General features: G+C 35.5%; 9 protein-coding genes across 9 annotated transcripts; 3 read left to right on the top strand and 6 right to left on the bottom strand.

Moving 5' to 3' along the window:
* Window positions 1-628: 628 nt before the first annotated feature.
* On the top strand, window positions 629-1,314 carry RPL14 (60S ribosomal protein eL14; the record flags this gene model as incomplete). The annotated part of the gene is made up of 2 exons (XM_015608863.1): window positions 629-745; window positions 1,030-1,314. 2 exons carry the CDS (start codon window positions 629-631, stop codon window positions 1,312-1,314), a joined length of 402 nt encoding a protein of 133 aa, XP_015470264.1.
* A 287-nt stretch (window positions 1,315-1,601) lies between these two features.
* AC631_00032 (uncharacterized protein) lies at window positions 1,602-3,911 on the bottom strand (the record flags this gene model as incomplete). Its single annotated transcript, XM_015608862.1, has 1 exon — window positions 1,602-3,911. The coding sequence occupies one exon, from the start codon at window positions 3,909-3,911 to the stop codon at window positions 1,602-1,604; it is 2,310 nt and encodes a 769-aa protein (XP_015470263.1).
* A 225-nt stretch (window positions 3,912-4,136) lies between these two features.
* Window positions 4,137-5,444, bottom strand: FAD3 (Fad3p; the record flags this gene model as incomplete). Its single annotated transcript, XM_015608861.1, has 1 exon — window positions 4,137-5,444. One exon carries the CDS (start codon window positions 5,442-5,444, stop codon window positions 4,137-4,139), a length of 1,308 nt encoding a protein of 435 aa, XP_015470262.1.
* A 1,773-nt stretch (window positions 5,445-7,217) lies between these two features.
* On the top strand, window positions 7,218-8,315 carry OP4 (Op4p; the record flags this gene model as incomplete). The annotated part of the gene is made up of 1 exon (XM_015608860.1): window positions 7,218-8,315. The coding sequence occupies one exon, from the start codon at window positions 7,218-7,220 to the stop codon at window positions 8,313-8,315; it is 1,098 nt and encodes a 365-aa protein (XP_015470261.1).
* A 333-nt stretch (window positions 8,316-8,648) lies between these two features.
* On the bottom strand, window positions 8,649-12,176 carry CHS3 (chitin synthase; the record flags this gene model as incomplete). Its single annotated transcript, XM_015608859.1, has 1 exon — window positions 8,649-12,176. One exon carries the CDS (start codon window positions 12,174-12,176, stop codon window positions 8,649-8,651), a length of 3,528 nt encoding a protein of 1,175 aa, XP_015470260.1.
* A 718-nt stretch (window positions 12,177-12,894) lies between these two features.
* MON2 (Mon2p) lies at window positions 12,895-17,694 on the bottom strand (the record flags this gene model as incomplete). Its single annotated transcript, XM_015608858.1, has 1 exon — window positions 12,895-17,694. The coding sequence occupies one exon, from the start codon at window positions 17,692-17,694 to the stop codon at window positions 12,895-12,897; it is 4,800 nt and encodes a 1,599-aa protein (XP_015470259.1).
* An 875-nt stretch (window positions 17,695-18,569) lies between these two features.
* On the bottom strand, window positions 18,570-18,965 carry AC631_00027 (uncharacterized protein; the record flags this gene model as incomplete). Its single annotated transcript, XM_015608857.1, has 1 exon — window positions 18,570-18,965. The coding sequence occupies one exon, from the start codon at window positions 18,963-18,965 to the stop codon at window positions 18,570-18,572; it is 396 nt and encodes a 131-aa protein (XP_015470258.1).
* A 451-nt stretch (window positions 18,966-19,416) lies between these two features.
* AC631_00026 (uncharacterized protein) lies at window positions 19,417-21,114 on the bottom strand (the record flags this gene model as incomplete). Its single annotated transcript, XM_015608856.1, has 1 exon — window positions 19,417-21,114. One exon carries the CDS (start codon window positions 21,112-21,114, stop codon window positions 19,417-19,419), a length of 1,698 nt encoding a protein of 565 aa, XP_015470257.1.
* Window positions 21,115-22,324: 1,210 nt separating this feature from the next.
* On the top strand, window positions 22,325-25,849 carry AC631_00025 (uncharacterized protein; the record flags this gene model as incomplete). The annotated part of the gene is made up of 1 exon (XM_015608855.1): window positions 22,325-25,849. The coding sequence occupies one exon, from the start codon at window positions 22,325-22,327 to the stop codon at window positions 25,847-25,849; it is 3,525 nt and encodes a 1,174-aa protein (XP_015470256.1).
* Window positions 25,850-25,924: the final 75 nt, after the last annotated feature.

Below are 25,924 nucleotides of genomic sequence, written 5' to 3'. Positions count from 1 at the left end.
AGTAACGTGTTCCGTCGCCAGTGCATTCTTCTCAGCATCAATAAGCTTCAGTAGTAAGTTGGTCGCATGTCGTAGCAAATCCATATGAAACTAGGCATGTTTCAGATTGTACTACTCTCGAACGCAAATTATTAGTCATCATCTAGCTTAAGGTGATGTTGTTATATGAAATCGCTATTAGATACATACAATTCCACAACTTCAAGGTCTGATTCAATTCCAGTGTGTAATCTTCCAGAATACACATCTTCCTTCTTGATCCTTGTCAATTGTCCCATGGTCAATGGGCATTCCCTGTTTCGGGGAACCCATTATTCCATAGTTCCATAAGCCAAAGTAATAAATAAGTGCGTACTGAAAAGTCATATATACTACCTCATCGGACCCATCAATGCCAGTAGGGTATTGCCCTGTTCATAGAACGAATGTTTCATCATTTCTCAGGTGATTCAGGTACTGCTATAAATCGCGAAAATTTGTGACTGCTTTTTTGGCGCATCAGCAGTCAGAAAATTTTCATTTTCTATACCGAGTTACACTAACCGGTTGTAGATATTGACAATTTTTACGTTATCATAAAAGTTTGAAATTCTTTGTTAAGTTAGTTCAATAACCTCAATATAATAAGATGTCATCACATACTACTGTTAAAGCTGCTAACTGGAGATTCGTTGAATTAGGACGTGTTGTCTTGATTAACAACAAGGAATTAGCCACCGTTGTTGAAATTATCGACCAAAAGAGAGTATGTATTTAGAATAGAGAAGAAGAAGCACGAACGAACACGAGAAGCACGAAGGGGTATGAGGAAGAGTATACCCTAACTATGGGCATGAAAGGAGGATATTTGGGAAGCGTAGGTCCCAAATGATGGAGAGGTACTAATAGTGAAAAATTCGTTGTGGGAAGTGAAAAGTACCAAATGAAGCGATAGAGAGTCCAGGGATTCAAGAGGAGGTCTTGCGTGTCGTGATATCAGTTCCGTGTAGTCAATACGTTGATATTGAATGATTTACTAACATATTATAGGTTTTAATTGATGGACCAAAGGTTCAAAGACAAGCCATCCAATTAGGTAAGGTTGTCTTAACTCCAATTGTTTTACCAAACTTACCAAGAGGTGCCAGAACCGGTACCGTCAACAAGAAATGGGCTTCTGCCGATGTTGACTCCAAGTGGGCTGCTACCTCATGGGCTAAGAAGTTAGCTTCCAGAGAAAAGAGATCTCAATTATCTGATTTCGAAAGATTCCAAGTTTTAGTCTTAAAGAAGCAAAGAAGATTTGCTGTCAAGAAGGCTGTTGCTAAGGCTTAAATGTTAAAAAGAAATTTTAATTTTTGATAAATTTTCATATTACTTATATGTATGTATTCTTAGTTTTTATTAGTTTGAGGGTATCATAGTTAGGTTTTTTTTTAATGTTTACGTTTTCATAATTTGTATAAAAGAATCTATTCTAGAAGTACTCGTGTAATTATACTGTGTAGTCGTCGTTACACATTGGTTGAATTATAAAATGCTTTCCAAGCGTTTATTTTTAAAACTATATAATTTAACTTATAAGTATCTATGTACAAGAAATACTATAAATAATTCCAACCCTATTTCTTAGCTTGTAACTTCTTTTCGTGTTCTGCAATCAATTGTTTTTGTAAGTGAGGAGAACATTGGGCATACTTGTTGAATTCCAAAGTAAATTCACCCTTACCTTGAGTACAAGCTCTCAACGAGGTCGAGAAACCAAACATCGAGTTCAATGAACACTCGGCTGTAACCGTGAACTCATCTTGGCCGTTAACAGTTTCCATAATCATACCTCCAATCTTGTTAACTAAACCAACAACGGTTCCTTGAAATTCGTTTGGAGCACTAATTTCAACAGACATAATTGGCTCTAAAATAACTGGTTGTGCGTTTAAGAATGCTTGCTTAAAGGCACCATGAGTAGCGGTTCTAAAGGACAATTCTGAAGAATCAACAACGTGAGTTTGACCATCATTAATGTGCATATGAGCACCTAAGACACGATGACCGATTAATGGTCCCTTCTCTAAAGAGTCGTCAAATCCCTTAGAACATGCAAACAAGAATTTTTCTGGAATCTTACCACCGACAATATGTTGAGTAAATTTATTTTCACCATCCAATGGTTTCATTTCACCAACGACTCTAGCGTATTGACCAGAACCACCACTTTGTTTCTTATGAGTGTAATCAAAAGTAGTTGGAGCAGTAATGGCTTCACGGTAAGCGACTTGTGGCTTACCAGTAATACAATCGATACCATATTCACGCTTCATTCTTTCAACGTAAATTTCTAAATGTAATTCTCCCATACCTGAAATGATAGTTTCCTTGGATTCAGCATCATACTTAACACGGAATGTAGGATCTTCCTTTTGAAATCTATTCATAGCCTTGGAAAAACTACCATTGTCCTTAGTTTTTGGTGCGATGGATAACGAAATAACAGCTTCAGGAACAAACATAGAACTCATAGCAATTTGTTGGTCAGAGTTTTGTCCAATAAATGTGTCACCAGAAGCACAATCAATACCAAAGGTGGCACATATTTCACCAGCACCAACTTCATCGACATCTTCCATATCATTCGAGTGCATTCTCACTAAACGAGATACTTTAACTTTCTTACCAGATTTAAGATGGTTCATGTAAGCACCTTTCTTTAACTTACCTTGGTAAACTCTAATATAAGTTAATTGACCGTATTTGCCTTCTTCTAATTTAAAAGCTAAACCAACAAATGGAGCAGAACTCGAAGGAATCAAATTAACTCTTTTTTCTTCCCCAGTACTGACGTCCAAACCAGTGTTTAAAATTTCGTTTGGTTGTGGTAAATAATCGACAACAGCATCTAAAACTGGCTGAACACCCTTATTTGCTAAGGCTGAACCCATTAATACAGGAGTGAACTTTCTGCCAATAGTAGCTCTTCTAATGGCAGCCTTAATTTGTTCTACGGATGGTTCTTCACCCTCCAAATAAATGTCAGCGATCTCTTCATCAACATCAGCTAATGTTTCAATCAAAAGAGCTCTCTTTTCTTCAACCAAATCTTTCAAGTCTTCAGGAATGTTAGTGTCAGCTCTAACGTCTTCACCTTGACTACCTTCGTTGTACAAAGCAACACGATCAATAATATTAACAACACCCTTCAATTCAGACTCAGCACCTATTGGAACTTGAATAGCTGCAGCAGGTGTCTTTAATTTCAAGTTGATTTGCTCGATGGCTCTGAATGGATCAGATCCCATACGATCCATCTTATTGATAAATGTAACTCTAGGAATATTATAACGACGCATTTGACGATCAACAGTGACAGTTTGTGATTGGACACCAGCAACCGCACAGACGACTAAGACTGCACCATCTAAGACTCTTAAAGCTCTTTCGACTTCGATCGTGAAATCAATGTGACCTGGGGTATCAATCAAGTTGAAATGATAATCCTTGCCATCTTTATCCCACGAACAGAAAGTAGCAGCAGATTGAATAGTAATACCTTTTTCTCTTTCCAAATCCATATGATCCATAGTAGCACCTACAGCATCACGACCTCTCACTTCGTGAATACTCTTAATTCTTCCGGTATAAAATAAAACACGTTCAGTGAAAGTGGTCTTACCTGAATCAATGTGAGCTGAAACCCCGATATTTCTCAATCTTGATGAGTTTAATATATCCTTCTCGGGTAACTTAGAGTTAATTTCATCAATAATTTCTTTTTCTTCTTCATATGTTTCTGGTATTTTAGTTTCATTCAAGCATAACCTTGATTGGTGAAAGCTTCTAGCAGAACGCACACCATGAAAACCCCCAAAGTTGGAGGCTCTAGCTTTCAATGAAATGTTGTTAATACTAGATATACCCCTTAGAAATTTGGACATGTTATATGTGGACCAATATTACTGTGCTTCTAGTATAAATCAGCTCAAAAATTTTTGATTTTGAAATTTTTCAGTTTCCCGAGTAAATTTTAAGCGAGCATTTATTCTCGAATTGATTGATTAAAGTATATACAAATAACGACAGAAATAAAATATTCTAATTATAATAAATAAATAAAGATATCATCGTGGTAATTATGTAGAAGAAAATAAAACAATACAAATTTAATTTATTGGCTTAACTGGGCCTGCACCGTTGACGTTTCTGTACATTAAAACACCTTTAGCGTCAGTGTCAGCATCGTCAACATATTGACACATTCTCATACATTTCCATAAAGAGTACCACATAGATTCACCTTCGTATCTATAATGTTCGCCCATAACCTTTCTAATAGCATCGGTGGCTTCTCTAGCATTGTAAAATGGAATTCTCGAAACGTAATGGTGTAAAACGTGAGTTTCAATAATATCATGGAAAATGTGTTGTCCGATGAAACCAAAGTTACGGTCGATAGTGGCAGCTGCACCACGTGCGAAAGTCCATTCATTATCACGATAATGAGGCATGGTTGGATCGGTGTGTTGTAAGAAGGTAACAAAGACTAACCAGTGGTTAACCCATAACCAAGGCATGAACCAGTTAACAAACATGTTGAAGAAACCAAAGTTCTTATACCATTGGTAGACAACCGTTATGGTTGTAATAATTCCGATATCAGATAAGATGATGTACCAATAGTGTTCTTTGTCGAAAACTGGAGAAGCTGGGGCATAATGAGACTTGGCAATCTTAGAGTAGCCTGGGTATTTTTGACCAGTGGCATTGGTAGCTAAGTACAATTGTAAACCACCAAGTTGTTGGAAAATTAAAACCATTAACGACCAGATTGGCGAATCTTCCATGACTTCAGACACCTTAGATACACCACTCTTTTCAACAAATTCTTCCTTAGTGTAAGGAATGAAGACCATATCCTTTGTCAAATGACCAGTGGCCTTGTGGTGCTTTGAGTGGGAAAATTTCCATGAAAAGTATGGAACTATCAAGTAAGAATGTAAAATCCAACCAACAACATCATTAACATTCTGGTAATCAGAAAATGCCCCGTGTCCACACTCGTGGGCTAAAATCCATAAACCAAAACCAAACAATCCTAATAAGTATGAGTATACGCACCAAAGACCTCCTCTGATGGTAGAACTCAACCCTTCTTGACCTGAGATTTCAACCATTGGAATAACCTTTTGTCCAACATAACCAATTAAACACATCATGGTTATATCACGAGCGACGTAACCTAAAGATCTAACAAGGGATCTTTCATAACAATGTTTTGGAATAGCAGATAAAATTTGCTTAATGGTGTAATCTGGTACCTTAAATTCATTACCAAACGTGTCAATAGCCTTCAAATTTGAAGATGGACCTTTCTTGGATTCGACTACTGTAGATCCATTTCCTCTCTGAGTGAGATTCGACGAATTGATAGCCGACTCACCTTTAGTACTGGTAATATCAACGACTGACATAGTAGTTACAAATATCGGCTGTTATTAGAGAGGAAAAATAAAATTTTAAGTAGGAATAATATTATGCTTTTATACCAGACCAAGCAGGACCGTTATGAAAAATTTAAGTTTTTTTTTTTTCTTTTTTTTTTATCTACGACCTTGATCTCTACTCACATAATCGAGTCAAAGATAGTTTCTAAGACGTAAAATGCTAATTAGATCGTCTCTCGTGCATACTGAACACTGCTATACTTGAGCGGTATCAGCATTGCTAGATTCCAATGCTAATGAAATCTGTATAACGTAAACACTATAGACGTGTTCTAATTGGTGTGAATGCATGTGAATACAATCTACTCATTGCAGATCACACGCATTTTACTAACTTTGAAAGAATATATTAATTCGATAACTTCCTTTAATTCCTGATGCTTCCCTGTATACGTCAAGAGTATAGAGAGTGGGCAAGGGTATTTGTAGCTGCTTAGAGGAACTATCTTGATTAGAACTGGATACATTGTACTATATCATCGTATAATAACGTGTGTTTACCAATAGTATGGATACTTGTAGAAAGCATACAATAAATTCTCCAAACGTGTTATGTTTTACACAAGCAGATGTTGTAAGCGTGGGGGAAGAAATATACCATGATAAGCTCTGGGTGTTGACATGGCTGTTGAAGCATAAGTATTTACAATAGAATTTTAATATTTTTTCGCGATGTTTGGAAAATCTTGTTACTTTTCCCCAAAATAGTTAGAAAATGCAAAATGCCAAATGGGCTTTGAAAACACCCATAAGCACTTAAATGCATTGGTCATCTTATATAATCTTCACTAAGTTCAAAAGCCTACTACTGACCCCATTTCAATCTATTAGTGCACTGCCCGTATCTTTTTCACTAAACAACCGAGAGTTTACCCCTTATATCCTGTGATTCAGTATCTTATTCAGTAATGGTCTCTCTCTAGTGCTAGATTTCTGTGTCTGTTTGAGCACCTCATCAAACCCTGGTTTATAACGTTAATTGTACGTATTACAGCTACTTGGGGACTGGAACTTAAATCATTCTCTTATTATGTAATATTTATATCCCTTAGTACTAATTAAGCCTAGTATTGTCCATGTTTTACTCTCCTGTGGATACATCTGGAATCGCCTCAGGTACATGATTCGACGACTCTTGTGACTTCAAGCATTTTTCATACTGAAATGTGAATTTTCTTTACCCTAACAGGTAAGAATATATTGAGACCTACCCATATTATTCTGTATTTAGTAGGAGCATTTCACCAAGAAAACCTGCATTCATTAAAATATTGATCCGCTTTAGGTAATTTTCTTGTATATAGTATATAGGTGGATCCTGTGGAACCATACCTACTTTGCGAAAGAGAAAACTTACCCAAAAGAGCATGAAATATGAAATTGGTGTTATGCGACGAATGTTAAATATACGCATCATCAAAAATTTCCTAATCCGGTTATGATGCAAACTAAGTCTAATTAATCACTTTACCTAATTAGGCAATTTGTAATTGAAGAATCAGTATTAACTACGAATTGGCAATCCATTTACTATACTTCCTATGTTTTGAAAGAATATTGGGAGTGGAGAACAATAAACTTTTTACTTTCCTATAACAGTCAAAGAAATAGATAAAAGGAAATTTTGAAATTATAAATATGAGAGTAAATATCCCTCTTTCAAGTAGTCTTAAAAAGTTTATTCATCAATATACAAGAGTCTAGTTTATTAATAACTAATAACTATCGCTACAAGTCACAATGAAATTATCTCAAACTACCCTCTTTGCTATCTTAGCAACTTCTGCCTTCGTTTCTGCTGCTCCAACTAATGTTGTTGCTGAAAACTCCCTTGTTACTAGAGGTGATGCCAACGAAATTATAGACATTTTAACAGCACTTAAAGATGTCAACGAAAAGAGAGACCTCGTCTCCGAATCCGAATCATTTGAACTCTCCAAGAGAGCCGATGGCTTGGTCACTGAATTGGTTGCTGCTTTAGCTTCTTCTGGAATTATTGCTGACGTTTGGAATACTTTGACCCAAGACGAAACTCTCAGAAGTGAAATCCTTACTATTGTTAAGACGACTGTTAAGGCTGCTCTTGTCCAAGGTCCAGCTTTACTTAAGGCTATCTGGGATTCTGGTTTAATCTCTAAACTTTTCAAAGATGTTATTAACGACAGTGACTTACGTTCTGTTTTGCTTAGAGTTGCTAAGGCTACTTTCTCAAGTGCGCTTAACTTATTAAAGGCTTACAAATCTAACAAGTCTAGTGCTACCGCCACTGCTGTTTCTGTTGAAACTGATACCGCTGTTGCAGTTGCTATTACTACAGACTCTTCAGTTGCTACTGGCTCTTCTGATACCGGTAACATCCCATCCCCATCTCAATACAATGCAGGTTACAAGCGTGATTTCATTGATGGTGAATACTTAGACAAGAGAGACGTTGCTTCTATTGTTACGACTGTCGTCCAGCAAGTTAAGGACTCCGGATTAGTTTCTTCTTTGATTCAAAAGGTTTTAGCTGACCCAGAAAAGTCTATTTCCTTCTTATCCAACCTCTTAAAGAAAGGTTACGTTCTTGCCGAAGACCTTATTAGCTGGGCTAAGTCATCCGGTCTTCTCGACGATGCTCTTGCATACTTTGAAAAGAACGGTGGTCAATACAGTTCTGCTCTTGCTTCTTTCCTTGGTAATCAAATTGACAGCGGTAATGTTACTGCATCTGAAATTGACAATGCTGACTCCTCTGCTGCTGCAGGTACTACTATTGCAACCACCGCTGCTATTACCCAAGTCACTACCGCTGCTACTACTGCTACTACCTTACAAGTTAAAAGAAGAGCATACTAATTTATCTTGCAATACCCTTATCTGTCATACAATTTTTAAAACCTTTTTACTTCTACATGTTACAATTTCTGGTTTCGAATGTCATAACCTAATAACTAATTTAGTTCTTATATATTATTTATATCAATAAATGTTAAATTTAAAATCAACTCGAGTAGAGAAGCATTAGCTTCATGTAGCTTTCCATTAGCAGAATACTTTGTGGGCTTTACAAGAATTCAATATTTTTTCTAGTTAAATCTTTCATAAAATATGCATTGATTATACGGGCTACATCAGGTAATAATAGAATTCCCATGCAAAAAGTATCATATATTAAATATAATTTATATATCATGGAGAAGCAGTAGACTCTTCAGAGTAGTCCTCATCATTAAACTTTTCGGTATTGGATGGATCCCATGCTGCACTAGGAACCGCAAGCCCAGATTCCTGGTTCCTACGATCCCTTTCAAATTCCCTCCAGCGCTTCATAACAATATGAGACGAGTCAAATGTACCTTCAATTGCACTGTGATCACCTTTATCACCTCCAGCAACAGTTCTGGTTTCACCCCAACTGAAATCATCAAATTTCCAGTACGCATAACTTGGCAAAACAAAATTCCAAATTGGTAAAGCAATAAGATAAATGAAGAAATAAATGACGTAGGTCCATGAAGAAACCGTGATCACAATCAACATACTAGGTAAACCAAAAATAATAGCCAAAAGAACTAACGACATAACTGGGGTTGGCGTTGAAATAATAGCAACGATAATAACATAAATTGTGAACGAAATAGCGGCTGGTAAAACCAATGTACCCACCAATTCAATAAAAATGACGAATTGCATTGAAAAACAGAAAGTACCACACAAATCATTAACCAAAACTAATTCCATTAAATTATGCACTGTAGAGTTAATCCAACGACGACGTTGAGACAACAAAACTCTAAATTGTTCAGGAACAATTGTCTTACAAGCAGCTTTCGGAACAAAAACTTGCTTTCTTTTAGGAAAAGTTCTCAACATCAATGACGAAAGGTAACGATCTTCACCCAATAATAATAAATTCTTTCTGTGTAATGTATCCACAACATTATCTGAGTATCTTTCAACAATATCTGGGTTTGCCAAAATTGGAACCCAATATCCATCCGAACCTTTCGGAGCTTTAATACGATACATACAGAAACAACCAGGCAAACATGTAACACCACCAAAAACTGATTCGAAAGCTTTCGCCTGGTGATGAGAAATATAATATTCGAAGACTTGAATCGCCGTAACCCAAGTTGTCGATTTATTCGAGATCTTAGTCTCACCACACAATCCCATAATCATTGGGTCTTTAACCATTTCAGCTACCATGTGCGTCATACTATCAGGATAGACCTTAGTGTCTGCATCAACCATGAGAACAATTTCATAAAATTCAGCCATTAATCCTGTGACTCTCCAAATACTATTAAGCATCTCATATTCTAAATCAGTCATTCTTTCATCAAACATAACCTTTTGCAAGAAAGACATTAAAATAATTTGCGAATCACGCTTACCTCTATTACCTGGTTTAGGTGCATCCGCTTCGTCAACTGTACCACATTTGACGACAGTTAAAACGGGAACTCTTTGTTGCTTTTCAGGTGGAACAGTCTCATCGTTATAGTTGTAGAACCCTGCGTATACCTTTGCCATATTATGACGCTTACTTCCTTGAGCGACAGCAACATATGAATATGGTTTAACATCTTCTGGTGGAATAGTGAAATCTGTCATCATACCTAAGGCAATTTCGGGTGTAGTTAAATCATTACCAGAACCCTTAATTATACCATCACAGACCACAAATATCAATTTGTGAGAATTTGGAAAGTCAGTAGTTGCAATCGAGTCCATAGTTGTACGTAAACCCTCTTCGTCTTCTGAATAACATGTAACCAAATTAATTGTATGAGCCAAAGGCATAGCAAAAGGTTGATATTCGACTGGAGGTTGTGGAACAACATCAGGATGAATAATATCAGGCGATAAACCATTCACTGGGTAGTCTTCAAACCCATCAAAAGGATTGTATAGCGAGCCTGGTCTATTTAACATATCGGTAGATGAAGCACGATCATCAGAGAGAAGCATAGACAGCCTAGTATTCGACTTTGTCAATGACTTATTTTTGTTACGTCCTATCAACGCAGCCTGTGTGGTCATAGTAGTGTATTTAAAGTTCTTAGAAATATGATCAGCATTATCATAATATTGTGATAATTCATTGTTTGGAGCTAATGAAAGTCTGTTACCTTTTTTGAAAATAGTTTGTCTGTTGGTCTTAGGAGCTTTATAATTAGCTCTTGCTTTCACTGGAACTGTACTGATTGGTCCCTGAGATGTTGGGTTATCAACCCAGTTTTCAATCTCCTTATTTCTTTCAAACATAGACTTATTATCAATAGCAGTTGCACCTTGCTTCGTAGATATTACCCATCTAAAATAACAAGCCATTAAAAACTTTACGATAACAACAGACAAGATGAACACCAAAGAAACATATAAAACAATCAGGGATGCAATGCAACCGATAGTATCAGTATCGATAGTTCCGACTTTTATAATTTCTGTTAAACATCTTGCTGCCTTTCTTTCTTCGCTGTTGGTCAACACTAGAGAAATATCAAGACCCTTGTATGTGTCATCATCTCTCAATCTATCAAAGAGCTTTGGATATTCTACATCCGTTGATTGAATCCAGTTAACTAAGTCTAGATCTAAAACATTCCCTGAATAAACCACTAAATTTCTAGAACTATTTTTAAGGTCTTCCCATGTAAAATAAACATCCCCATTAACTTCCATATCATAATAGGCATTTCTCGCTGTTGTACTTGTATGACAAGCCCAACCGTCATAATAAGCCTTAGTAAAATTGGGGCTCGAAGAACCATCCTGGTTAAACAAACGGCATGGCATATACCAAGCCAATTCATTATCGTCGTTTGTTGGAATAGTACAATTATCCCTTGGCTTAATTAAATCTTTACAGTTACCATTGACATTCTGAAAAAGGAACGATGCATCCTTTCCACCGGCTGATAAGGGAGGATATAAAACATTCGCACCAGATTGTATACCAGCAGCTTTTGGATGCTGAGAAGAGGTTAAATCAAAGGCCCTTCCGTTAATGATTAAGTAGCCATCATTAACATGGTTAATCTGAGTTCTGACCCTTGTACTAGAACAAACAGTCTTAGTAAACCCGAAAGTTAAGTAAGCCACAAATGCACCAATATACAAGATACATGAAATTAGCCCTATCTTTTCTCTCCATGCGAACTGACTTTGTTTGTTTCGTAAACCAAATAATTTCAAAAGTGGAGCAGGAGCCCAGAAGGTGATAACATAACAGTATACCTTCCAGAAGTAGATATCATGCTTTGGTTTTTTCTCTTCTTCCAAATAGGCAGCCTTAAGAGGTCTGGAAATGACATTCTTCTTGCTTGGGCTGTTGTTGTAATCATCAACTTCGTCATTCAATCCAAATACTTCTCTTCCTCCCTTCAAATTAGGAGTTTGATTAGCCTCGTTGGTCTCACGGATATCCATCAACGGAATACCTTCTTCCTCACTTGCTAAGTTTCCTTGGTAAGATGTACTCGCGCGTAATCCATCATTCGAGCTTTGTGGTTCTAGACCCGTGGAAGATGGCTGGATCTTAAGATGGTCTGATTCCTGGTTGGCAACTTGGGTATAATGGAATCTTGGATGGTTGGGATCTATATTCCTCCTTTCTGGCTTGATCAACGACCTTTTTCTGGATATTTCTCCCGATTCAGGGTCAAATTCCTGATACTTGCTCGAACTAGTACTATTTCTGTAAGACATGGCGTATTCGTCCTTCACTTGTCCCACAATATTCACTTCTCTATATTCAACGATTAATAATCAATGTATCTTTAGTTTTAGTCAAATTTCCAATCCGACTATGTAATATTTTTATAAACTTCCAATCTATTCAACAAGTTAATCAAACTAAAATTAACTAGAAAAAAAAAATAAAAAAAATAATGCAGTACTAAAACAAATAAAATTTAATAGCACTTGATTCAAATAACGAAAGAAAATAAATATGCCTATATCCTTAAGATGTTTGAAGTGTTTACTCGTTATTCAATAAATCACTAAGGAATTAAGTATTTCACTAAAGGCTTTTTCTTGATTTATTACAAAATCGAATTTTTGATTCGTTTCGCGCTGTGTTTAGGAATTTTCTGTTTTCGTCCATTCTATTGTTCTTTTATAGATTTTGAATCGGCTCAAAGAGAATGAAATGTATTCTACGCATATGACATGGAAGAAACTATCAATAGACCTTGATGCGAGTAAGAATAATAGAGAATCCCTGTAGATGTAGTATTCAGGCTAAAATCAGGCTTCGGACTAACGGCCGTACAACAGCTCGGGGCTGGAAAATGTCTAAATAGCCCTAATTAGAGCCTAATTAGAACAAGATTTAAATAATAATTGCAATTAGATTAGGCTTAGACACGATTAAATGTAATATTATGGTGTACAAGGTGCTATATAGTTGGAATTGGATGAACTAGACAGAAGCACGGGAGAAATTTTGTAAGGCGACTGCAAGCATGGAATCTAGGCGGTCGATTCTGGCGGCGAAAGGGATGGATTTTGTCAACAACACATAGAGTACATCAAAGATCTCCCAGTCGCCTGAAGTACGAAGGGTCTTTTGGATATTAAGAATTCCGTCTATGGTGATAAGTAGCTCTTCTTGTTGTATTTGGGGCAATGGGGACTTGTAGCGGAGCATTTCTTCGGAGATAAACCTTCTGAAGATGAAGGCAGCTCTGCACACAAAATATTGCAAGCTGAGCTCTTGGAGTCCATTACTCGAGTCCAGGTTCAGTTGTGAGAACTTTATAATCTCCTTGAGACACATCACTCTCGTCTTTCTATTCGAATATATGCTTAGAGCTTTCGCGCTGCCAAATGAATTGTCAAAATTGAAGTTAGCTAAGGCTGAGGTCAATTCTGAGATTGAGTTTGTTGAGCCCTTAATGGAATCTTCTATATCATTATTCTCATATAAAAAGGACTTGTGGTAGACGTTTTCAATGAAATCAATCATCAAAGTTTCGTTCTTAGGATCTGTCATCAATGCTGGTAATACAATTTTACTTAATTCAAAGTACTGCTTGATATTCACTGATTCTTGTTGGGGGTCTGTTTCGCTCTCAAAGCAAATATTAACACTCGTGACAATTAACTTCCATAATTCTGTTGAATTTTTGTCATCACGAAGGTCCACCAAGTTGTCCTTAACAAGCTTGCTGATAATGAGTTTCAAAACAAGGTTGGCTTCTATCCATAACGGTGTGTAGTCTTTTTTCTCAATTCCAGCGGCCTTCATTTTAAGCACTTCCAAAAGAGACTTGAAAAGTCTACTGATTGTCTTCTCCTTCAAAAGAACTTTATAATCGTGCACTTCATCTAACTTTTTCTTCAACAAGTGCATCGATAAGTGACTTATTGCTATGAAAGTTGGGATTGTGACCTTGTCCTTTAATTTGGCACCCAATTTTTGCTCAATTCTCATCTTAGTTCCAAATGGATATACCAACATATTACTTAGTTGCTGAATGACAGAGGATCTCATAAAAGCATCCTCCAGGTCAATACATTCTAGATTATTAATTACTGATTGCTGTAATTGAGATGGCCTGGTGTTATCCAAGTGGGCACTAGGTAGAACTGGATATCTTGCGCACCTATTAAGCATATTGATTATAGTGTTTACTTTTTCAGTGTCCAATGAATCCTTAATTATCTTGTATAATGGCGGAAAACACTTCATTAAGTTCGATAACGACTCTTGGTATAATGGATTCACAAAATCATATTCCACTGGAACATTTGCCCAAAATTCAAATAGCAAGTTCCTCACTTCCTCAATATCCCCATTTGGAATATTACTGAATGGTACCAATAAGTCATGAAATGATTTAAAACTATTCAAGTTTAGGTCTACCCATTTCAATTCAAGGAGCCTATTAAAGTACTTTATAAGCCCTTCCCAGAAGTATTTTAAGGTTTGCTTACGTTCACTATTGCCAAAATCCATCATAAACTTTCCATATAACGAAACTAATCCCGAGAGAATTAAATTCAAACTCTCAATCCATTCTTTTTTGTTAAATTTGGAATTATTCAAATCAATCTGAAGGTTGAGTAAAGTAGGCAATACTATTTCATAAATTAAATCCCAAGACGGCAATAAACTACCATGAACATCTATAATCTGGAAGAAAGTCTGAATAGCTCCATCTCTGACTTGAGCTCTAGAATCTGTAGACAATTTCGACAAGGTCGAAAGCAAATATATATCCAATAATTTATAGAATGTCTGGTTTTCCTTTGGCTCGTGTTCAATAATTTTGATTAATTCCGAGTCTGTCTTGATCTTGAAATTGAAATCTTGCGTTTCTTTGGTTGATAATATCTTTGATTTCAAAGAATCACTTATCAACCAGAAATAGCTGACGGAACTAAACGAAATATTCAAGTCATATCTTTGATGACAGAAATTATACAACGTTTCGATTAAGATATGCATTTGATCAAAAGGTAATGAAGACATAAATTCATCCAAAATTAGCTTCAATGTATTAAACGACGAATCTATCACAAGTCTAATTTTCTCTTTCAAATTATTGTCTTCCTTATCCGCTTCCGCCGATCTGAATGATGTATTTAAAATTCTAAAAACAGTGTGCCAGGAATTCTGGTAATACTTGTCAAACTTATCAATTAATTCATGCAACGTGGTTAAGACTAGTAAATGCATTTCAGTTTCACAATTGAGAACTAATAATTCATTTGGTAAGCCCATATCAAACAACCTATCAAGGAATCCTCGTAACCCATCTAAAGATTTTTGGGAGGTCTTGATATTAATGGAATTCTCAGTAGATTCAAATCCCTCATGAGTTATATCCTTAATGATACCATTAAATGTGTTCACAATATGAATTCTGAGTTTATATCCTATGTGGCTAGCTCTTTTAGCTCCCAAATTAACAAAATAATCACGAATGAGATCCCATGATTTGTCATTCTCAATGAGAAATTTATTAGGGTTTATCTGAGAAATTTGACCTAACATCTTGAGATAATAGACCTTGTTGTAAGGACAAACAATCATTTGATCACTAACAGTTTGGCCTCTATCTTCTTCCGTTTCTTTCACAGTTTGTTGTTCTTTACCTTTTGCTCTCGGAGTGTTACTAAATGCTTCATCGGACAAGTTTGTTAGGGCAATGATCAATGCATGGAATGATTCTAGTTGATAATCATTAATACTTTCAAAGAATTTCTTTTTAGAAATCTCTATATTGTTCAAGTCACTGGCAGTTAGTTTCGGCAACATATCATTTGTAAAATTCATATTCTTATTATTTAAATATCCACTATATTCATCTGGTCCATTCATATAATAATCGCACCATTGAAAGGTTATCCATATGATAGACCAGGAATTCTGCAAAGTCGACCCCAAAGAAACAGCTAAATTAGCCAATGCTCGTAAACAGATAACTTGCCTTGAATTGAAGCTTCTAGATTTTATTTGTGGCTGTGATTGTGCGGAAAGATCATGATCTGATGAATGTTTTTGGAGGGAGGAGCTAAAAGATTCAACTACCGACTCCCCGAGAGCTAAAAGCTGCTTCCCTTGTTCTTGAAGTCCACTGCTACCTGTTGGGTTTGTTTTTGTTTCATTCTTACTTGAGTTCTTTATTATCGCTTTCGAAAGAATATTTAATAATCCATCTCTTAAGCTACCAAGTCCTAGCAACCCAGTCGCATGAGTGAATTTCTGTAATGTTCTAATTAGCTGATGAAATCCGTCATTATCCACGTAAGAATAAATAAATCTTTCAAATAAAGATGATACTTCGGGATACGTATTCTCGATCAAAGAAGTAACAAATTCAACATTTGCTTCTAATCCGGACAGGCTTGATTTATCTGATAAGTTATTAACAAATTTTGCAACACCATCAGTAAAAGCTAATAAAATAGAAAATGTCAAATAAATTGAATAATTGAGTGGAATTGAAGCCGGCGATTCTTGCTTATCTAAATGATCAAGGATAGATATTTTCATATTTGAAGATTGTTTAGATAAATATAAATGTTGATTTGATGATTGATTTTGGGATAATGAGGTGGGTGGAGGTTTTACAACATCATTCATCATATAAGCATTATGCAGTAAATAAGTGCACAAGATAGACATCAATTCTTGGATTACATTCTTCTTCTTCGGGTTGCTGTCATACTTATCATAAATAGACTGAATAACACCAAAATCTGAGAATAACCCACGATACATTTCTAAAACCGCTATTTTTACCCAGTTATCCCTCTCAGATGGTTCGTTATTACCATTGATCAACATATGGTTTAAAAATGATAGGACAATTTCACTTTCAACTTCTAGATTATCTAATTGAGATGCTAATAGCACATGAAATATACGCATAGTTCTAATAGTCAAAGGAAAGCTCTGGTTGGGGGCATTTAGTATTCTTAATAATGACGGAATTATTTTGACTCTCACTAGAAAACATAATTCTTGGTGTTTATCGAATAGATCTTTATGATTCGATAAAATGCTCTCTATAATTTCTAGCACAGATAATGATTTTATGTTTATAAATTCCGTGAAGTATGTTGGTTTCTCATTCTCAATCAATCCACATAAATCGTTAAATATCTTGAATCCTTCCAAAGATGAATCGTTAATCTTTATGACTTCATCATTATCAATCTTTAACTCATTATTAAGCTCTCCTCCATCTTCAATTTTATCATATACATTACTAAATAATTGCTGTAAAGTGGCTGAAGCAGTATTAATTACCACCGTGGACTTATTGCTAGAAGTCAAGCTTGAACAAATTCCCAATAGCTTTAATAATTGAGAGTTTGTAATTGATTTATTGTAATTCTGCATGAGAGCTGGTAAGCATTGTAAGATTCTTAGCTGGATATCTGTTGCCAAGTTAGTTGCTTCTTTCAATGAACCTAATAATTCATTCAAGCTTTCCACCGGTATTATCTCACTTATAATCAATTTATGAATAATAGGAATCGATATGGTGACAAACTTAGCATTTCCCGTGCTGCAAGATATCAAGAATGGTTTTAGTATATCTTTTTTGATTTCATTCTGTGAAATCTCATGTATACTTTCTTGGGGTTGATAATCTTTCAAATCTGTAATAGCCTTGTCACACGCATGTCTAATTTCACTATTTCGTCTCCTAGACTCAGATGCCAAATTATTTAAATCGTTAATGAGTTGCTGTATAGTACTCATTCTCTATGACTAGGTTATTGGTGATCAATTGGGTGTGCTTCTATCTTCAAGTTGTACTGAACTCATATTGGATTTTGTTTAGTTTTCTCGGCTACACGACTACACGACTATAAGAAAATGTAATGTGCAATGTGTCTATTCAAACAGTCTAACACTGGTATAGTCAATAATTTTGTAGTTCAGGTACCCAAAAATCATTGTAGAGTCTACTAAGTAAGCAGGCTTACTAAATTATCAAGTATTAAATCTTATAACAAACTGGGCAGACAAAAAAGAGAATAAACTTTTCCACGCTTCTTGCAGGCATGATTGTAGAGTGTTCCAAAATACAAGTCTTTCTGAGATATTATGTGTATCCCCAACTAGCATATGCTATAGCATCCATTGAATTGAGTTTTTCTTATGGAAATCGAACATTTCTATGTAAGAGAATTTATAATAATTACAAATTGTATGTGCTTTAGTAATGGCATTCGAAATTTCCGTAACCAGTTATAGCTCATAAAGTGAAAGAAATTATGTTAATAGATTTTAATCACAGTCATTTATATAATTCTTGTCTTCATTGCACATGCTTATAGAATTCACTGGTAATACGCTTGCCTACTCTCGCAGGATAAAATATTGTTGATATCCTAGAGTATTTTCTATTTGATATCTAGATGTTCACAAAGTTCATCAACCTTTGATAGGTATTATAGACCTATCTTTCTTATGTTTGAGGCACTATAGAGACATTTCTGGTGAATCGATATACATAAATCTTCGTAGTATTACAAAATTAAAGGGTTCCGGTTGCGAATTTCTTGAGCGATACATTTAATAAATGCATGATATTGTGATCTGCTATATAGTTACATAAAAAATAAATTATACTACTCAGTAACATATGCTTCAACTTCGATTTCGATAAGCATGTCTGGGTCTCCTAGTTTTGTAACTTCAACACAAGTCCATGTAGGCATATGATTTGGCATATACTTTTTGAACTGATCTACAAAAATAGAAAATTTAGAAATATCTAAATGATAAGTTCTTATTGTAATGACATCCTGCCAGCCATTTCCCTTAGCTGCTTTGATAGCCTTTTCAACATTTTCAAAAGCAAGAAGTACTTGCTTATCGTGATCGTCTGGAATCACTCCTTCTTTATCCCATCCACCTTGACCAGCACATTTGATCCATGGTCCAACTCTGACAGCTCTGGAGTAATGAAATGCCTTATTATTATTTTCAGTCTCATAATTCGAAAATACAGGTGTTGAAGACATTCTTTTTTTTTTTTGAAAGTTATAAGTTGATTCTACTGATCATTGAGTAGTGTTTTATACCTTGCAATTAATAATCATACCAAATAGCAATCAGGTTTATATGCAGCATTTTCTTATTATCAAGAAGTCTGATCTATACGTATATTGATTTTAAGATTACATTTTCTCTGGCCAAGTCGAGGCATATGAACTATATTTCTACTATAGTCATAATTTGAGAAGTTCCTAAGTGTATTTATGTTATAATTATATAGGAAATTCGAAAATGAGTTATTTATTGTATGACAAATTGCCGCAAAAATTAGTTTTACCATCCTGTCAATACTGACCACGCTTCTAGAGATACTGCTCTATATACTGAAATTATGCAACTGAAATATTACATAATAGAAAAATATCAGCTAACAGACGACAACCTTTCTTAAAAGTATTTTTAATGTACTTTTTTTTTTCAACACCAAGTATGGTAGAGTCTATAATACCACGGCTTCGATTCCCATACCTGTTTCTCATCTGTAAGTAATTGTTTATACATATCTATATCAACCATTAGACGGTCAGTAGTGATATCCATCTCCTCTGCCCTCACGTACAATTTCCAGTTTCTAGTCCATATTTTGTGGCCAAGATAGAATACTAAAACTACAGGAGCAGCAAGATATACCTGTAAAAAAGTGGCAATATCCTTTTCTTTTCCATCCACTGGGTATAACCCAACATAGAATTGAGCAATAAGCACCAATATATTAATCACCAACGAAAAGTAAGCACCCAACGTATTGCCAGTTGCACGAAATGGGAATTGATTTAAAGGTACACCTTGAATTTTAAACGCATAAGTTACACGAATATGGGCTAAGGATATAGAAAACCAAGTAAAGATAGTAGATAATCCAGATAATGCTAGTAACCAATTGAAAACCGTTTCCTGCTTAGGAGAAGCTGAAACAAACCCAAGTAACCCAATTAACAATGTTACAAGCAACGCCACAAGAGGTCTTCCATTTCTATCGACATACTTCAAAATCTTAGGACCATGCCCTGCATGAGCCAAGGAAACTAGTGGTCTATAAGAGGCATATACAGAAGCATTGGCGACTGACAATACAGCGATTAAGATAACCACATTGAAGATTGAAGGTAAAACCTTAGTTCCACTATTTTGGATAGCAACAACAAATGGGGATGCAGAAGTAGATGAGTTACTCAATAATTTAGGGTCATCATATGGAACTAGGAAACAAATCATTATAGTAGAGAGCATATAGAAAATTATAATTCTCCAAAATACTTGCTTAATAGCTTTAGTTAATGCTCTCCTAGGATTTTTTGATTCTGCTGCAGCTAAAGCACATAATTCAGTACCTGCAAATGAAAAGGCTGCATTGACAAACACAGAGCAGACTCCCTTGAATCCGTGGGAAAATGTGCCAGGATTATGCCAAAATCTACCACCAATGTAACCCTGTTCACCTGCTCCAGCAACCACTATAATAGCAAAGATACAAAACCCGACGATAGCAATAACTTTTATCAAGGAAAATATAAATTCTGCTTCCCCATATCCCTTAATACCAAATATGTTTATAGCAACAATAATTACGTAGAATATAGCCACCCAAACAACTGGGTTAATGGAAGAACCCCAGAACTGGATGGTTAAAGAAGCGGAAACCAAGGACAACGGTAATGTAACTAACCACTGAAAGCAATAATTCCAATTCATGGCAAATCCCCATGATTCGTCAATGAATCTCACATTATATACCAAAAAATTACCTTGAACTGGAAATGCACTTGTTAATTGTCCTAACGATTGTACTATAAAGTATAACAAAAGGCCAATAACTGAATAGGATATTACTAGCCCACCAGGCCCCGATGTGGCTAAGGCTGACCCCTGAGATATGAAGAGACCCAGTCCGACACACCCAGCAATGGCAATCATCTGAATATGCCTATCCTTCAAGTTCTGCTCCAACGGGGAATAGATCACTTCTTTACCATTTTCCAAATCGCTAGTAGTCTCTGTTTGATCTGCTCTTTTGAATGAATCTATAAAATTTCCAATTTTTGAATGACCATCTGAAGTTTTTGAATATATTTGTATGCTAGAAGACGAATTATCAGTTTGCTTTGCGTCTTTCATACCTAGAATTTAGTTGCAAATTATCTCGATTCTGCCACAGTACTGCAAAATATGTCTATATAAGTTTCTAGATTATAAGTTATCACCTTCCATTAGGGGAATTCAATCGTGTCGAAATGGTTCATATTTGGTCTAAATCTTTTCCAAAAATGCCGATGCCCTGATGGCTAACGGCATATTGGATTTTGCCGTTTATGTTCCTTTTTTTTTTTTTTACTGCGAAATGCCTAACAATGCAGTACAATAGAATCATTAATAGAAGGTATTGATTGAGGTAAGTAATCGGGAAATAGTCTCAATTATCTCACCAAGTCACTTAGAGGGGATTCAAATGTGATACTTGACTCAGACAGAATACAATGAGATTTTGTAAAGAGAGACTCAAGCCAATTCAACGCAAGGCCACACATGCTAGCCGCTTGTTCATAATCTAAATAGCCTAAGGTATCTCTCCAAATATTACATAGGGGGCAACCTTGTTAAACTGGTCATTTAATATAATATACTTCTTGGTATATTTGACTCGTTTATATTTGCTATTGATAATAATATAGATTTTCAATTTCGGTATTTCAGTGTTTTAGAATTTTAAGATTTTTTTTACGAATTTTAAACTTTCTTGCAACAAAACATTAAAAATCTATGCATAAAATATTGTTTATACTTTAGTCTTCTTGTAATTTCAATTAACGTTGTAATGTTTTAATTGATAATTTTTAGGTTATGTAAGGGCGTGCAAGCATATAGGTTGCACAATCCAGGAGTACTCGTTACAAGATTGGAGACATATTACACTGCTGAGAAATTGCAGCCGAAAGAAAAAGCCTTTTACTGAATTTCATGAATTTTTCATCACCATTTGGTGTGTGGGGCATGCTTTCATTAACTCCGTATTTCTATTATAAATATATAATGTATATGGATCGGCTCGTTGAATTTCCGTTTTACTAATCTAGATCACGATTGCTTTACAAACCAACAATAAAACTCGACAATGAATTCCCGTACTAAGTGGATAATTCAACGTCTCAACTATACAATTTTGAACGATTTAGTGACCTCGATATGCTGTATGATGAACACCTATACGGGAAGGAATGTGGAAGCTTGCAAAGTATAAGTAGTGTCTATACCGAAATTGTACTTGTAGATTGGTTCGGATATGACAATTTTGTAGCCATATAGAGTCTTCGGATAGCTTTGATGGCATATGACTTCGCCTGACGATTTTCGACAGATAAAGTTAATATCTGTTACCTTCAAGGAGGCTGCATTAGACTCTCCTAGCTTTAGAGCATCAATAAATCATATAGATGATCAAATTGATAACATTGAGAAATGGGTTATTGCATTATCAAGTTCTGTTAAGAAATTCCCGAAATACTTAGAAGAATTGCAATCATTTTCGAACTCATTCTTAGAGCATCTAGTGCCTCTGTTTATCCAAGATGGCTTAATAGACCAGGAATACACCGTTCAATCATTAACTACGACAGGAGATGGGTTGAAGAGACTTTGGGGTACAAGTCTTGCTGCGATGAATGTCAAGTCATCTACAATTGATAGGTTGCATTCTCGGGTCATAAAGGATATTAATAATTACAAAGAGCTGAGGGCACGTTTTGAGATGGCTCAAAATAAATACGATAAATACTTGGAAATATATCTTTCATCGTCGAAAACTAAAAATCCAACCATAGTAATGGAGGATATGGCTCAATTGTTTCAAGTAAGACGAGATTACATACACGAAAGCCTCGAAGTGGTAATTCAACTAACACGATTGGGAAATCTCTTAGATAAGTTATTAGTCAGGTTTAGTACTGACTTTTGGAAAGAAAAGAAGCAGATATTTACCGATTGGGTTGATACAGCTTACAAAGAAGAATGGGAAAAAATTCAGAAAATTCAAAATTGGAGTGACTGCTATGCCTCTGCGATCGGCAAGATAAATAAGGATTTACACCAAGCCAGATATCAAGTAGAGCAAAGTTCGTCAAACCAGTACCAACCTTCTACTAATGCCGACGACTATAATGTTTCTTTAATAAATGGAAAATCTTTATTAGATAGCGAAGAAGTAGGATTTGAGAAACATGGATATCTTTTTATGAAGACGTATGTTGAAAAATCTGCTAAGCCAGTTTGGGTTAGAAGATGGGGTTTCATTAAAAATGGGGTTTTTGGATTGTTGATGTTGAGTCCATCTAAGAAGTTTGTTCAAGAGTCAGATAAAATTGGTATTCTTCTATGTAAAATTCAATATGCTCCAAATGAAGATAGGAGATTCTGTTTTGAGATCAAGACTGTTGATATAACTATTGTTTTTCAAGTCGATACTTTGAAAGAATTAAAGTCATGGTTAAGAGTATTCGAGAATGAGAGGACAAGAATTTCTGACTCACAGGATGCAGGGTTATTTAATATTGCATCTGGGAGGTATCCCCCAATTTTAACAGAATTTGCGTCAACGGCGAATACGTCAATGGATCGAGAGCTAACCAGCGCTAGAATTGTTAACTCGGTGGGTCAAATAATTACTTCAAGTAAATTGTCAAGCCACATCGAAAAAAATGAAGCTTTCTTTAGAAATCATATTTATTATCAAATTCCTCAAATCAGACCTCCCTTTATTACTGATACTACCAGATCCTCAATTATTGGATATAGTATCGCAGACGCAACTTCTTTACCAACAGCCCTCACAGCTAATATCTGGGGATCAGTTAATTGGGGATTGTACTATTTAAATGACTATTATGATGCAAAACTAACAGATCTGGATAGACAGAGGGATATTGAATTGGAATCGGAAACCGATAGTTATGAATCTGGTATTCATTATCCACTTGGCTATCCTGACGATTTGGTACTGTTGGACATACAAATGAGAGCTCTTTTCGAGGTAGCAGTAGAAGCGGGTGAAATTTGCTTGGTATCATTTAGATGTATTTGCTCACCTAACTCCAAGCAAGATTTAAGTGGAAGAAGTTTCATTACTAAAAATCATATTTATTTTTATATCCAAGAAAGCGGATTTATTTCGTTGCTTAAAAGACATATAGGGTCCATAGTTTCTGTTGAATACTCTCGTCGGAAACATAATGATTTGCTCAAAATTTATAATGTTAAGGGTGTTATGACGATGAAATTATTTTTGGACGATGGTAACTTGATTAGACAAAAACTAATGCATATCATGAACAATCGGATAAGTGATAATCCCAAGCGCAACCAAGGTCTTGTTACTGACTTAGTTGAAATTGAAACTCAATACTATAAAGCAATGACGGATGCTAGAGAAAATGTGTCGAATAATGAAAATACTACAACTATTATACCATCAGTTATGGTAAGCAATGATGAAAATCGGTCAATGCAATTTAAGGTTAATTATAGAGATGAATCATATTCCGTTCTCGAAGGAACTTATAATTTACCACCAAAGGCAATATTCCATGCATTACTAGGTGATAATTCTATTATTTTGGATGGAAAAAATGCTTTCACCAGTTTAGGATCTATCATCAAGATGCCGTGGAGTAAATTGCCAAATGGTAAATTGCATCGTAAATTCAATTCTCCAACAATTTATGAGGGACGAAATAGAGGAGAGCTTCAATTTGAGCAAAATATAGAAAGCATGGTGGACGATGAATATTATAATTTCACTCATGTAAAATCGAGCTATAAATTTCTTGGTTGCAAGTTCAGCATCAATTATAGATTCGTAATAACGAGACTAACATATACTCAGAGTAAATTCTTCGTTTACGCTAAAACTGAATGTGACAAATGCCTGGTTCTATCGAAAATGATTCAAGCTGTATGCCACAGACTTTGCATTAACCAAGCTAAAGCTCTAGACGTGGATTTGAAGAATGTTGTAAAGAAAGTGGGTACACACGGCATGATTGTTAAAGCTATATACCTTTATGGCAAATTAACTCAATATGAGCAATATGTTGATGAAGTCAAACCGATTCCTGTTGTGAAAATTAGAGTATTGGGCGTTATAAGTGTTATCGTCAGACAATTCCTATTCTACAACTTGCTCATAATCTCAGGATTGTTTCACTTTATTGCAAATTTAGTAATAACGATAGCTAGGGGTATTCGCATGAACTATGCCCTATTATTTATATTATTACTTTCGATATTATTCAATTTCTTTCTAATGGGAAAAACCTCATACTCATACTGGATCGTCCGCAGTGCTAGCAAGTTGGCGGATGAACATTTACACTCTAAGCCCATGATGCTACAGCGTGCAATTTATCTCCGTGACGCTACTGACATGCTCGAATCGATTCATGTTTCTCAGCTTCATGTAAATTCTACTTCGTCTCCATGCTTTGATACATTCAAAAACACATCCTTTGTCTTGAATTACGATAAGACCACTTCCTGGAAAAATGAATATGCAGACGAATCAACCAGGGAGGTCGCAAGAGGCTTGAAGAAAACTTTTCAGGAAATAGGTGTCAAGAGACACGATTTATTAGTCAAGTTAAGAATGCTAAATGAAATGGAAACAGAAATCGCCAAAGCAGAATGGCGCAACTGGCTTATGAGTGAGTTACAGCGATGCGATTATATCAATGATGAGTTATTCAAGACAATTAAAGCTGACGCTAATGAGAAGACTTATAGTGAGATGGCCTCGGGGATAAGTTCCGTTGAATCTTACTGCGAATGCTGCTCGGCCGAATTAAAAAACTTAGATCTTTTATAGTGTATTCATATATTACATAACGTTTCACTCGGACTCAGTTAATATTAGTAAATATTACTCATCTTAGATTCAAAT

Source organism: Debaryomyces fabryi, assembly GCF_001447935.2.
Source record: "Debaryomyces fabryi strain CBS 789 chromosome Unknown contig00001, whole genome shotgun sequence".
Lineage (NCBI taxonomy): Eukaryota > Fungi > Ascomycota > Pichiomycetes > Serinales > Debaryomycetaceae > Debaryomyces > Debaryomyces fabryi.
This window is presented reverse-complemented; position numbering and strand designations above follow the sequence as displayed.